General features: G+C 38.6%; 1 protein-coding gene across 1 annotated transcript in view; it reads left to right on the top strand.

Moving 5' to 3' along the window:
- LOC119598406 (circadian locomoter output cycles protein kaput-like) overlaps positions 1 to 6,860 on the top strand; it is a 31,761-nt gene extending 24,901 nt beyond the window's left edge. Inside the window, exons 13-19 of the mRNA XM_037948050.1 lie at positions 1 to 197; positions 388 to 583; positions 1,393 to 1,542; positions 1,706 to 1,899; positions 3,020 to 3,193; positions 4,232 to 4,498; positions 4,914 to 6,860. The exon at positions 1 to 197 is cut by the window's left edge and continues 120 nt beyond it. Of these exons, the coding sequence (XP_037803978.1) occupies positions 1 to 197; positions 388 to 583; positions 1,393 to 1,542; positions 1,706 to 1,899; positions 3,020 to 3,193; positions 4,232 to 4,498; positions 4,914 to 5,051 (1,316 nt within the window). The 3' untranslated portion in view covers positions 5,052 to 6,860. The remainder of the gene's footprint in view (positions 198 to 387; positions 584 to 1,392; positions 1,543 to 1,705; positions 1,900 to 3,019; positions 3,194 to 4,231; positions 4,499 to 4,913) is intronic.
- Positions 6,861 to 15,175: the final 8,315 nt, after the last annotated feature.

Here is a 15,175-nt window from a genome sequence, read left to right as displayed (position 1 = left end):
AACAACAACAACAACAACAACAACAACAACAACAACAACAACAACAACAACAACAGCAACAGCAACAGCAGCAACAGCAACAACAACAACAGCAGCAAGAACAGCAGTCGATGATAGAGGAGTTAGCACCTTCTCCGTGCTCAGACATATCAGGCACTTCACATACCTCGAGGGTGTCACATGGCTCCATGCAGCAGGTATGTCATTTTAGATACTGATCCTAGGAAAAGAACATGATTAACCAAGAAGAAGATCAAGTTAATAATTTTTCTCTCTGTGTACAAAGCAGATGAAATTGCAACAGGTTCTGTAAAACAGATTGTGATATGTATGTGCAAGTATATCTGAATTATTAGCCTCATTATCAATGTTCAAATTACTCGACAGGAAACCAGCTTACATTTTGCATCGAAGTCCAACAATAAGGAAAGGTACTACCGCAAGATAGAGCTGCCTCCTGAATTGTCGCGGTCACTGTCTTCCTCGCGCCTTTCAGGCTCCTACGAAGAGGAGAAAAAGGAAGACCAGTTCATGCAGATGATGGTTGCGTCTCCCACCGGCAGTGCCAGTTCTCACAACTCAGGTGAGGGGCTGAGAATGGAATATTTTATGGCATTAGAGGATTGTGTTAGGAGTGAGAGAGGAGTAAGAGTAAGAGCAAGAGTGGGAGTAAAAGTATGAGTGACATTTAGAATATGAGTGAGAGTGAAGATTTTGAATGAACCTGAGGAAGAGAGAAAAGGAGAATGATAAGTAAATAGGAGAGAATGTTTAAGGGAAGGGAGCAGAGGGATGAATGAGAAGAGAAACATGAGGTGATGAGTGAATGGGAGGGAATATGAGGAATTGGCCTTGTGAAAATAATTGTTGAGTAAAGTGTCCTACATAGTGTTTCAATATTGTTTTGCAGACCTTTTACTTTTATTAATCCATGTCCACTGTGATTTGAGTTTGTTAATTGTTTATACATAAATGGCTCCTTGATTGCTTAGTCACTGAAATCAGTTTCTAGTTCTACCTGTATCACCTGTTTACTCAGTTCTTTTTTTTAAGTCATAGTATTCTAATAATATAATAATCATAATGTCATTAATGGTAATAACAGTATCAATGTCAGTAGCAATAGAAAAAACATTTTTCCTGAAAATTCAAGAATGGGGGAAATCAGGTGAGGTCATGTAGAGTCTACTAATTGGCTCCTTGATAGCTGAGTACCTTTAGAGCCATTTGTGTGGGGGGAGAAAAATTGCAGTGGACATATCCAAGGCCAATGGATTAGTCTTTTTTTTAGATATTTCTATATTTGTTAAAATCAATTATTGATCACCCTGAGGCAGTTCCCAACATATGATTGGTAATCTTTCTCTCACTCTGTTGTTGCAATAACAATAGGGTCAGCTTCAGGAGTGCGAGGGGGCAGAGGGTCCACAAGTAGCATTATGGGGGCAGGATCAGCCTCGAGTAGTCGGCAGCCGTTGCAGCAACAGCAACAGCAACAGCAGCAACAGCAACAGCAACCACAACAGCCTCAGCAGCAGCAAGGTATGTTCATCATGGTTAGATCCCCATTTTTTCATATTTTATGTTGCTGCAGATCATGGATACCATAATCTTAGGTATCATTTCCTTCACCTTCATTAGCAACACATCTATAAAAAAACATTTTATTATTATTATTTCTTTAATTACTCAGATTTTTTTCTAGGTGGAGGTTACAGCAACATAGATCTGCAGTACCTGAGTAATAGTGGTGTAACCCAAAATCCATCAACGCCGGCAGTCAGTGGAACTGCAACTCAGGTAGTCCAGGTGGCGACTGTGCCCTTCTCTCCCGTCATTCCCATCAACCCCATGGTAACCAACCTCTCCGTCCAGCTGCCTTCTGCACCAACCACTGAGGTTAGCTGATATATTAGGTTGCATTTGATGATCATGTTTGATGTTGTGTATGTTATCCTTATCATCATCACTATAATAGTATCATCAGTATTGTTGAAATTAATGTTCTTATTACAAATGGCTGCTATTGGTTTTCAAGTGGTGAATATTTACTTCTTAAAACATAGGTTTTTGGTTAAATCTGCATGTGTTAAAGGTTCATATGAAGATTAATCTTAGCATATATCTATGGAGGTTAAGGATATATGAAAGTAGTATCAGTTCATTGTTATTGAGTACAGGCACTGTTTATTATATTGTCTGGTGAATTTCAATTGCACATTGGTCACCAAGGAGGCATTTTGTAGGCCTTCCAGACCTCACTTGTGAATATCAAATCCTTTGTTTATTTTTGTTTATTTATTTTTTTAACTTTGTTATTATTGATGACTAGGCACTTCTAGAACTATCTTTATGTAAACTAATAAACAAAACTAATAAACAGAAATCAGAGTGGACAAGGCATGTATAAACATGCCTTTTGCAGTTTCAGCAGGTTAATAGACTTTGTTTGTATACTGGATATGATTTTGCATCAGTCTTCAACCATATTGTGTAGACTCTTTTGAGTACTTTCTCACCAGGAACTCCTTGCTTATGGATATTTTGATGGTAATAGGAATAGTAAGTAGTAAATAGTAAAAGATTGATCAATTGTTGATCAATTGTTGATGATCATGTACCACCATACTTAATTTTTCATTGCAATGTGATCAGTAGCTTTGTAAGTATTCCCTGAAGAACCCTTTCTGGTTGATGTCATTTAACAGTATGTAATATTGAGTAAAATAGTTTGCACTATTCTAAACTAGTTTTTATAAGAAAGCTTAGACAGTTGTTTTATAATTAACCATGCCTCTGCCCATGTGGAATGGGGTCCTATTTGATTTCAAAACTATTATCTTGCATCTGTGTTTTGTTTTTGCTTTGTTTATATGGTCAATCATCATGGCATTTTGGAGACCAATTTTTTTTTATTAACCAAACCATTTTATGATATTGAATGGACTGAGAAAATCCAAAATATTATTTGGTCAGTGACTGCCGTGACCCTTAACCCTTTTTATGTTTGGTTCCGCAGGGTCTTCGCCAGTCATTGATATTAAGTCCTGATCAGAGACAACTCCAGGAACAGCTCCGGAGAAAACATGCGGAGCTTCAGCAACAGATTTTGAGACAGCAAGAGGAACTGCGGCAAGTTAATGACCAACTCATAATGGCACAATATGGCATGAGCTTACAAAATATATATAAGGTGAGTTAGGCTTGTGCTTGTTACTATATGAGAGATGACTATTTAAATACCCATATGTTGTTCTTGCATGGGAAGGTGTTTCCATGTTTATATATGAAGCTTTTTAATAAAATATGTGTAGGAACACTACAGACTCTTATCAATGGATAGATTTCTAGTTTATTTTAACCCTTACGATCTGGATGTCATGACTATCACATCATGAAAAAGTTTGGTTTGAGGAAAAATTTGGCTGTGGATGCAAACTTACCATTGTGAGCTTTGTTCTTTTGCATTATTTTCATCAATTAATGAGTATGTACTGTTCAGGGAGGATGTAAATTCCATCCATTCCTATTCCTTCCTATTCTATTTCGCAAAAAATAGAATATTAAAAAAAAAAAAAAAATGTTACTTGTTGTTATTATCCTTGCAATGATGATATGTGCAAGGAAAACACTCTGTTGCCATCAGGATAAAGGATATTAAATAGCAGATATGGAGATTGGAAAATGGCAAAAAAGTTCAAAACTCTTATGCAGAAAAAGAGAAAATAATATTGCAAAGCTGAGGCATAGAGTCTTGTTACACAGGTGCCCGGCCTACAGCCTGCGCAACCGCCAAAATGGCTGATCAAGTAAGCCTAATGCCTGTATTTTGGGCCATGTGATGGTGGTAGCATCCAGATCCAATGGGTTACAAATGTAAGATAAGAAGTTATGTGTTGAGCAGAGTCTGAATATTGCAATGATAAGGCTATTCAAGTCAAAAGTAGAACCACCAATGTTTGTTATTTGAGTTGACTTTTCACTTGTGTTTTTCATTGGGCTTAATTTAGATATTTGAAGAAAGTGTTGTGAAGGATAAAGGTTGTTTAAGTTGTTTTCTTGTCACTAGTAAATTGAATAAAATTTTAAATTTATATCTATACATTTTAGACGTGCACACTAGTTATTTATATACTTCCGTTGCATTTGTTTTATATGCCTTTGTACGCAGAGGAAAAAATATGAAACATAAACCTTTGACTTGCTTAACATTTGTTGATTTTTTAAACAGGGTGGAGTGCAGTATACCCCTGCAAACTCAGTGGGCAACAATGGAAGTTTCCAGAGCAGTGTGGCTGTGGGCTCAGGTGTGGGCAGCGTGATAGGCATGGGGACAGGTAGTCTTCCAGTGTCCACAGCACTGCATCCTGGTGGCACTGTAACTCTGGCGACAGGCACTTTAGCGGGGACTTTAGCCACCCAGTCATTTGTAACCATGAGTACGCCCTCCTCTTTACAATCACCTACAAATACTGTTTCCACAATTAACCCTGCACAAGTATGTGTATACTGTTTGTATCATTACTTTATGAGAAATATTTGGATGATATTTTATGTGTTATAACTTGAGAATTAGAGAAGAAAATTGATGTAGATCATATTGAAAAAAGAAATATATCTATATCTATATCTATATCTATCTATCTATCTATCTATCTATCTATCTATCTATCTATCTATCTATCTATCTATATATATATATATATATATATATGTGTGTGTGTGTGTGTGTGTGTGTGTGTGTGTGTGTGTGTGTGTGTGTGTGTGTGTGTGTGTGTGTGTGTGTGTGTGTGTGTGTGTGTGTGTGTGTGTGTGTGTGTGTGTGTGTGTGTGTATACTTTTCAACAGAAGCACCCTGAACAAAATATAAGTAAGTAAGAAACATCTGCTAATGTAAGTACCTTGGCTTCCAGGTGAGTGTGCAGGGCATTGGTACAGGGATGGCGGTGCCCTACCAGTTGTCCCAACAACAGGCTCAAATGCTGTTTGCTCAACCTGGTGGTACTGGCCAGCCTCACCAACAATCACCACAGCACCAACCCAAGAAGTGAAAACACGGTGATTTTTGTTCACCGCCAGACTCACAGCAGCGCCAGTCCCGAGAGGCAGAGGCTAAGGCTCTCCTGCCGGGTGTTGTGACGTCTACACCTCACTTCTCTGTCCTTCTGCCACTAAGTGACACCAGCCTGAAGACGAGGGGATCAAGGCCTGCCACAGTCCTGAGTCAACACTGGCTGCCAAAGGGCTTCCTGCTCCCGGCGACTCGTCTCTTCCCCGTTCACACGCAATCTACCAAAGAGTGCATGAATGGTTGCCCTTGTTTAGGAAGGAGAAGAGAAGAAAGAAAAGACATAAACATTTGCCTAATAAGCCTAAATTTTGAATACGTGGAAGACTTGAAACGCTTCCTCTAGCCAGTTAGACAGAAATAGAGACATTATTCAATTCAGTCAGTTACAATTGTGAATTTAATCTTTGAGAAATGGTCTCCATTGAAACTCTTTGACAATCATTATGAATTCAATTCTGAATTGTTTTGATATATGATACTTTAGTCTAGGTAACTATCACAAGCTTTAAGGAGAAAGAGAATAGGGATGATAATTATGTGAAGTATTTATGATATTTCTCCTGAAAGTTTGTAATAGGAAAGAACCTGATTACAACTATTCATATCAAAGCAAAAAATCCTTAAATGTAAGAATCTTTTCTTACAGATCAATTCTTCCTTTCTTACTTCAAGTATTTCACATGTTTTTTAGAATGAATTAATAGCTGAAGTATCTTTACAAATTTCTCATTTTCTGTAAAAAAAAAAAGAATTATCCCTTTCTTTATTGATACATTGAAAAGTACCTGCTAGTGTATTATCTCATGTAAATATACATATTTATTATTGAGATAGAAGTAATATATACATGATACATGTAACTGATTTTCATGTCTTCATACCTTTTTCTCTTTTGTAAATGTTATTTCCTGCCCTCTTCTGTAACTGACTGATTGACTGATGTATTTAATGAGGGATGTCTCCTTTTTCTCTTTATATACACAGTAGTGAAAAAAGTATTGCAATGTATAATAAATGGATGGACTTGTTATCATCATAGACCTTGAAAATTTTATGAACTATGATCTGAACATCTTCATATAAAAAAAAAGAAAAATTCATATAAGGCACAGTGACTGAACCAGACATCATAGTGTTCTGAATATACAACATTGGTTTTGAAGTTCCAGAAAATCTGAAGTAACGACAATCGCCAGGGTCCGTTCATAGACATGCGTGTGATAGAAGGGGATGGGGGTTGTCATGGAGGGACTGGAGTCTCATGGGAAGTGTGTTCCCTTGTGCCACATTACTTGCTCAGTTTTATAATCACAATCAAAACTCATGAAACTTAGCCAAATAAGGATGCAAAAACAATCTTAGTGCTGAGCTTACCTATTGATAGTATAACTGTGTATCCTTAATAACATGCAAATTGTAAATACAGAAGAGGACGAATTTATGTACAAGTGTAAAGATAATTATATATATATATTTTTGTCATGCCTTATAAGGTATTGTTTTGAGATGTGATAGATGTATTATGACTATTGATATATATGATATAGGAGCAGTTGGAAAAAACGCTGCCAATTTTTACGAACATAGTATCTATGTTCGTGTGCCAGCCAGGAAGTTATATTGGCTAGAGCAGTATATGAACACATGGACAATAGAAATTATTTATTTGATAAAGAGGGTACGCAGCTTATCGTATGTGAGTTTCCAAGAGAGAAATATTGTATAAGGCTATAGATTCTGTCCCACCCTCTCATCCAACAGGAAAATGAAAATAAAATGGACCTTATTCTTTCTGTCTTTTGTGTGCAGCTAAGAGTTCTTGATTTTATTTAGTCTTTATTTGTTATTATTATTATCATTATTATTATTTAGGGGGAAAATAAAATTGGTTTATAATTTCTATGCATAGGGACAGTAACATTTGCCTAAGTTCTGTGTTATGATCATTGTTTATGTTTTAGCTGTTGGCAATTTTATGAGTTTGATGTAGCCGCTTATCTCATCATTTTTTCTTTTGTTATTGTTGCTTATTATTATTACTACTTCTATTTCAACTATTGATACCATTATCACCACCATCATCATTGTTATTAGTGTATTATTATTGTTATCATCATCATCATCATCATCATCATCATCATCATCATTATCATCATCATCATCATCATCCTTATTATCATTATTATTTTTATGATGTCGATCATTCATCATTATAGTCAACATATCATTATCATCATCATTATCATAATTATAGTCAACATCATCATCATCATTATTATCATTATCATTAAGCTTTTAATCATCATCATCATCACCATCATCATCATCATCACCATCATCATCATCATCACCATCATCATCTTCATCTTAGGGGATATAAATTTATTGAAACATAGTTGATATTTGTGCAATGGAAGTTGAGACGTTTGATTGACATTAATTCCATTCAGTAGAAGAGTAAACAGAACCTGCTGCAGTAATTATAACATGATGTTTATAGGAAAAATTATGAGATTATTATTTTTATTATTTTTATTATTTGGTGGTGTTATTATCATTATTATTAATCATACCATTATTGTTATTATTGTTATTGTAACTGTAATTATTATTATTGATTTTATCAGTCATTATTATTATTGCCATCTTTATTTTTTATTTAATATGTTTGGTTATTATTTGTAATATTCCATAGTTTTCATTTATTATCATTATTGTGATTGTTATGCTATAAACTTTCCCCAGAAATGTAATATCTCAAACTGAAGTCTTGAAGCCATGGATACAGGCAACTATCCATCTCTCATTAATGAAGCAGATGTAAGAAAAACCCACAATAGAAAAACTAAATTTATTGAAAAAGAGACTACAGTTTTGAAATCCACCTGGATTCCATTCTCAGATCTGAGGATGGAATCCAGGTGGATTTCGAAACTAATCTCATTTTCAGTAAATCTAGTTTTTGTATTGTGGTTTTTTCTTCCATTGTCTCAACACGGAAGAGTGTTTTTCTATTCATTCAGTGAAGCAGATTTACAAATTTGAGCCCTTTAAAGTTAGAGGTTTACATAGACATTTTAAAGGGATTGGCAAGACAGAAATCATGTGTGGTGACTTAAATGGTTATTTTTGTTTATTTGATATTCATTGATTTCATTGTATGCTTGTTAGTTGGTTAACTTTATACGGGTTCTTGGATTTGATGTAGTTTTTATTTGATTAGATTTTTTTTTCTTTTTTCTTCTTCTTTATAACATCTTATTTTCCATTTTCATTATCTTTCCATTCCTTATTGTTTTTCTCACTTGCATCTTTTTTCTCATTCTTTAGTCTTTTTTTTTCAGCTCTTGTTGATATATATTTTCCTTTTTTTTTTTTTTTTTTTTTTTTTCTTAAAAACTATCTGGAATGTGTTACTTTTCTATTGAAAGTTTTCCAAGTCAGAATGCAGCTAACTTTGTATTTTATTTATGTAAGTAGTCCGTCAGGGAGGGGGGGAGGGAGTATTGTATTTTTTACTTAATGGTATTTCAGGCAGAAAATTGAATTAGGCAAAAGATGCTGAAAAAAACAATTTGGATGGAATTTGTGTTATTGTGACTTTCCATGGTTCAGTTTGGTCCTTTTGTGTAGGTGACATGTTCAGAAATTTTGCTCTGGAGGCGAAAATATTCACAGATACTCAAAAAGAGTAATCTTTTGGATAAATATTTTTTATTTTTAAGTTTGTTTTTGTATGTATGCACACACACAGACAAGCACACACACACACACGCACACACACACACACTCACACTCACACTCACACTCACACTCACACTCACACTCACTCTCACTCTCACTCTCACTCTCACTCTCACTCTCACTCTCACTCTCACTCTCACTCTCACTCTCACTCTCACTCTCACTCTCTCTCTCTCTCTCTCTCTCTCTCTCTCTCTCTCTCTCTCTCTCTCTCTCATTCATTCATTCATATATACATACAGACATACATACATACACACATATGAACTCAGTCACTCATTCACTCTGCATATCTTTATATAAACATATGTTAAGTACATCCACATGTTTATGAAATACAAGAGAAAATATTGTGTATCTACAGGTATACATATCTGCAATGGTTTAATCATACCATGGTAAATACTTACCAAAAACAAATCTAATTGACTTTCTTATGTGCCACCATTATAGATTTTTTTAATGTATATACTTCTGATAGTTATAGGAAAAATTTTGTAATTTGAAAGATTTGTATTATTTCACAGACAGTGCTGATGAAAGAATAAGGTTTATTCTATGTATGTACATTTTTTGTATTCTGCCACTATTGCTCTTTTTATTTTTATTTGTATTAAACAGAAAATTTATTGTGTAATTTATCTATATGTATTGATGTATGAAAACATGCATTTACCCATATACAAATATACAAAACAGAACACAACAGTACATATGCAGCAACCATACACGGGGCAGTACACAAACAGAAAACAGTGTAAACTGCAGTAACGTGACAGGAAACATAATGGAAAAACTCGCCTCAAACAACATAGCAGAATTCACAAGTACTCTGTCTGCATTCATACCTACAGGAAGAGTGGTAATGGAGGGGTAAGTTAATGCTGTATGGAATGTCCAGATAAATGGTAAATAAGAGAAGAAACAGGCAAGAGTATTTGCTTCAGCAGTCAGGCAAAGCATGTGGATTGCCAAGTTAAGATGATTTCAGGCAATATAATGCGTCCATAGTTCAGTTAGTCATATATTTTTAAAAAGCAGAGTTAAGAAGAAGAAAAAAAACTTGGTGCCATGCCATGCCTGAAGTTTACATTTGCATGATTAGTATGCATAATTAAATAACTTCAGAATTACATTTGATAATAAGTGTAAGACTACAGGATTGTTTGAAGCAATTCAGATGTACTGAAGTCACCTCAGATCCACATACTTAGAGGCTGTACTAATGCTTGATACTGCCTGTTCAGATTTTTTTTTTTTATAAACACTGCCACTAAACTTTACAGTGTGATAACCAATCTATAAGTAATTTTGATAATCCATTTATTGTAGTAATGGTTAAATCCTGCACTCATGCCTTCCTCAGATGCTCAAGGAGTATTTGAGACTTTTTATATAAGATTATTTTGGCCTTTGGAAAAAACTGATGGTTGATGAATTATCATCATTTTATTTTCATTTCCCTGAGGGTGATATTTTCAATATGTGAAAAAATAAGAATGCGAAGGCAATCACAAATTCTTGTTGAAGCCAAACTTATTTTAAGATATTTATAACCTGTGATCTATGTAGCTATATGCCTTTGTTACATCAAATATATAAATTTCACCAAATGACATGCATTCATATGGTAGCTTGTTACATACCAACTCAGTGCAATGGGTTTTTAACAAAAACAGATTTTATATTGTATATAAAAGTTGGCATTAGCTTTGAAACAAGTAATGCAAGAAAATAATTCAATTTAAAATGCAAAAAACATAGTTTCTTTTTGTACCCAATTAATATTTCCTTTGGTAGTAGTCAAGACCATGTGGTGCAAAATAAACAAAAACATTTTCATATTTTTGTTCCACAAAATTTTCTTCAAGTATCAATGTATCAGGGAGGGGGTATTCTTAGAATATAAATTGGTTTTATTAATATGGGATAATAAGCTACTGAACTTTGAAGACGAAAACGAGAGGACAAAAGCCTACATAACGAGCCCATTTACACTTGGATATTGAGGCTCAGTATTACCAGAAGACTCACAAATATGACGATATGATCCACAGTACCTGGAACTCAAGCTGAGTATTGTAAATATATAAATTTCCCACTGATTCTTGGTGTTTTATTTCCTTTGAGCTACAGGACAGGAGTTGAATAATGATGAAAGTATTGATAGATGACGAGATGGATAATGATGGCAAGATGACAACTACTGCTGATGATGGTAATGATGATAAATATTTTCTTTAGAATAAGAATTATAAGGATTATATCACTGAACAAAAAATTGCAAGCATTTATCTTCCAACATTTTTTTTTTTTTATTATTATTATTATTATTATTATATGAAAATTATACGGAAACAAGTAAATAAGTTGCTGGTGCTGCAATCTGTAACTTTAATCTTAAGACTAGAGAGTCAACTTCAAACATTTTTCAGAGATGTTTATAGTTTCACAACTACGCTACTAGTATCTAACAGGAGTGAGAAAAAAATCGGTTATACCAAAGTGATATATAAGATATCATGTATAGCCTATAGAATTCAGATATGTATAACATTCCCAGAAGCACGTTGATGGCTGTTTGTGGCAAGATCGAGAGAATACTCTCGATCTTGGTTTGTGGTATGAAGCCCTTCTTCATCATTCCTGCTAATCTCTGGGTGATATATTTCTTGTGCCTCCCCAATCGTATGCTTCAACTAACTTTACATGGTCTTTTCTTCTCCTCCAGTCTTTTCCTTTTCTGTCATCCCCTTGTTCTGTCCACTTATCCGAACCATTAACTCATTTTTGCCATTTTCGCCACAATTCTTTATCATAATGCCCCCTACTCCCTTAACTTCATACCCTTCTAAAAACCTTTTACCTTATACTATATACCCTGTCAGCTCCCCCTCTACTCTTTCCACAAGCATACTACCCTCTAGTGCTGTTCAAGCTGTAACTTTACCCTAACCATTAACTCATTCCTAACTCTTTTCGCTACCATACTTTACCATATGGCCTTTGATGGCATATAGCACTTTCTTACCTTGGGGCTTTGTCCCCAAGCCTCAGGCTATCCCTTTATTCTGAATACGCCGCGAATGACCCGAGTTTTTCAATAAATAAGTAAATATTTCCTGTGAAAGTGGTTCAATAATGACTGGTAAGAGTGGGTTAAACAATAATCGAAATGACAGAAAAATAAAGAAACCATAGAGACGGGGCTTAGTTCGAAGTGCCCAACTATGATTCTCATTGGGACAACTACTTGTATGCGTAGTGGGTGATAGTATGAAACGTATTCCCGGACAATCGATATATATATATATATATATATATATATATATATATATATATATATATATATATATATATATATTATATATATATATATATATATATATATATATATATATATATATATATATATATATATATATATATATATATATGTATGTATATAATATATGATATTATATATACATATAATACACGGCGCACAAATACACGGGGCACTGTGTGCAGCTCAAGGGGCCAGTGGAGGCTCGTATTGGCGTGGGCAGCACGGTGCAGCGGCTGCCGGTGTATGTGGCCGATCTGGACTTTGACTACCTGACTATCTGGACTTTGCTGGGCTTTGACTACCTGACGCAGAGTAAGGCGTGTGTCGACCTTGGACGGAAGCTGGTGAGGGTGCACGGTGAAGAGGTGCCCTTGCTTCCAGAGGTTGGCTGTGCAGAGGTAGTTACAGCTGAGCGACTGCACCTTGCCCCCAGGACAGAGTCTAGAATCCGGTGTCGACTGTCAAGAGTGATGCGTGGAGTAGAGGGCCTCGTGGAGCCCAACCAAAACTTGCAGCTGGCTGATGGCGTAGCGGTTGGGCGGAGCCTTGTTGGACCAGGGGAGGGGTTAGTTACAGTGTTGGTAGCCAACTTCTCCGATAAGGCCCAGAAGGTGCCAGCTGGTGCAAAGCTGGGCACTTGTGAGGAAGTGGAGCGTCCAGAAGAGTCGTCGGGGAGCGAGGAGTTGGTTGGTGTGGGGCCGTTGCCTGACTTCCTCGAGGACTTGGCGCACCGGAGCGCCGCTAACCTGACGGAAGCACAGACAGAGAAGATGCGTCACACCCTGTCTCAGTATGCAGATGTGTTTAGCAGGGGTGACTTGGACCTGGGCCGCACAGAATTGGTGAAGCACCGCATTAACACCGTAAGTAGTTTGCCCATCAAGAGTCCCCCCCGACGTATTGCACCAACCAGGCGAGAAGAGATGCAGCGCACTGTCAATGAGCTGGCGGCACAGGGGGTGATTGAACGGTCAGACAGTCCATGGTCATCAGCGGTAGTCCTGGTGAAGAAAAAGGACGGCACACAACGCTTCTGTGTGGACTACCGGGCGCTGAATGACATGACTATCAAGGACTCATACCCATTGCCGAGAATTGATGACACACTCGATGCATTGGTGGGGGCCAGGTGGTTCTCCACACTCGACCTGAAGTCGGGTTATCACCAGGTGGAGATGGCGGAAGAGGACAAGCCAAAGACTGCCTTTTCCTTCGGGCAAGGCCTGTGGCAATTCAACGTCATGCCCTTTGGTCTCTGCAATGCCCCTGGTTGTTTCGAGCGTCTGATGGAGAGGGTATTGGATGGCCTGCAGTGGAAGACGGCACTTGTCTACATTGATGACGTCATCGTCTTCGGGAGCACCTTCGAGGAGGAGCTGGAGCGGCTAGAGGAAGTACTACAGCGGTTGAGGAAGGCCAACCTCAAACTCAGCCCCAAGAAATGCTCGATGTTCCAGCATGAGGTGCCATTTCTGGGGCATGTAGTCAGTCAAGACGGTGTGCGCACCGACCCACAGAAGGTGGCGGTGGTGGAGAAGTGGCCAGTTCCCACCAATGTGGCGGAAGTCAGGAGCTACCTGGGCCTGTGCACATACTACCGCCGCTTTGTACAGGACTTCGCCAGTGTAGCGGCTCCTCTCCACCGACTTACACGAAAAGGGGAGTGCTTCCAGTGGGACGAGGCGTGTCAGTCTGCATTTGACAACCTGAAGAAGGCCCTGATGGAAGCACCGGTCTTGCCCTATCCGGACCCGAAGCTCCCATACCTGTTGGACACTGACGCTAGTGCGGAAGGCATCGGGGCAGTTTTGTCACAGATAAAGGACGGGAAGGAGTATGTCGTGGCCTACTACAGTGCCAAGTTCAGCAGGCCTGAACGCAACTATTGTGTGACAAGGAAAGAGTTGCTGGCGGTGGTGAAGAGTCTCGAGCACTTTCACCCATACCTCTACGGTGCCGAGTTCACCATCCGGACTGACCATGCTGCCCTACAGTGGTTGAAGTCGCTGAAGGTAGCAGAGGGTCAGCTGGCAGGGTGGTTAGGGCGCCTTGAACAGTACAACTACCACATCGTCCACCGCCCGGGTCGTGTCCATTGCAACGCTGACAGCCTGAGTCGACGCCCGTGTGAGGCTAGTTGCTCACACTGTGTCCAGAAGGACTCTGATCCTGTGTGCCTCCGTCTGCAGGTGCTGGAATGTGCCACTAAAGGGGATGATGAGTGGCGTAAGGCACAACGTGAGGACTCTGACCTTGCTCCCATTGTCCAGTGGCTTGAGGCTCTCAGTGGACGCCCCAGTTGGGAGGCCGTGGCTGCGGAGAGCCCCACCACAAAGTGTCTGGTGGACCAGTGGGAAACATTACGAGTGGATCAAAGCGGTTTGTTAGTGAAGCGCTGGGTGCAGCTGAGTGAAGTGGACAGTGACACGTGGGTAGTTGTAGTACCCAGAGCCATGCGTGCTGAGTTGCTGAGGGAATTACATGCCGGTGTTACCAGTGGCCACTTGGGCGAGAAAAAGACCCTGAGCCGTCTCCGTCAATGCTTCTACTGGGTGGGCATGAGAAGTGACGTGTCTGAGTGGTGTAGAGCATGTGATGTGTGCAGTGCAAAGAAGGGCCCCGCTAGAAAGAACCGTGCCCCGTTACAGGTGTACTGTGTGGGAGCACCCATGGAACGGGTGGCAATAGACATTGCCGGTCCGCTGCCTCTCACGCCACAAGGAAACCGATACATCTGTGTGGTAATGGACTATTTCTCAAAGTGGCCTGAGGCATATGCACTACCCAACCACGAGGCCGAGACCGTGGCTGGCGTGTTAGTGAATGAATTCATTACCCGTTTTGGTGTGCCTTCTGAACTGCACTCTGACCAAGGCCGTGAGTTTGAGTCACGAGTGTTCCGTGAGTGTTGCGAGCTGTTAGGGGTGCCATGAAGGAGACCTATGACCGGCGCATGAGGGAAGTGAGGTACAACATAGGTGACAGAGTGTGGCTGCATAACCCGCGTCGGAAGCGAGGGCTCTCGCCGAAGC

The sequence above is a fragment of the Penaeus monodon genome, chromosome 41 (genome assembly GCF_015228065.2).
Source record: "Penaeus monodon isolate SGIC_2016 chromosome 41, NSTDA_Pmon_1, whole genome shotgun sequence".
Classification (NCBI taxonomy): domain Eukaryota; kingdom Metazoa; phylum Arthropoda; class Malacostraca; order Decapoda; family Penaeidae; genus Penaeus; species Penaeus monodon.
This window is presented reverse-complemented; position numbering and strand designations above follow the sequence as displayed.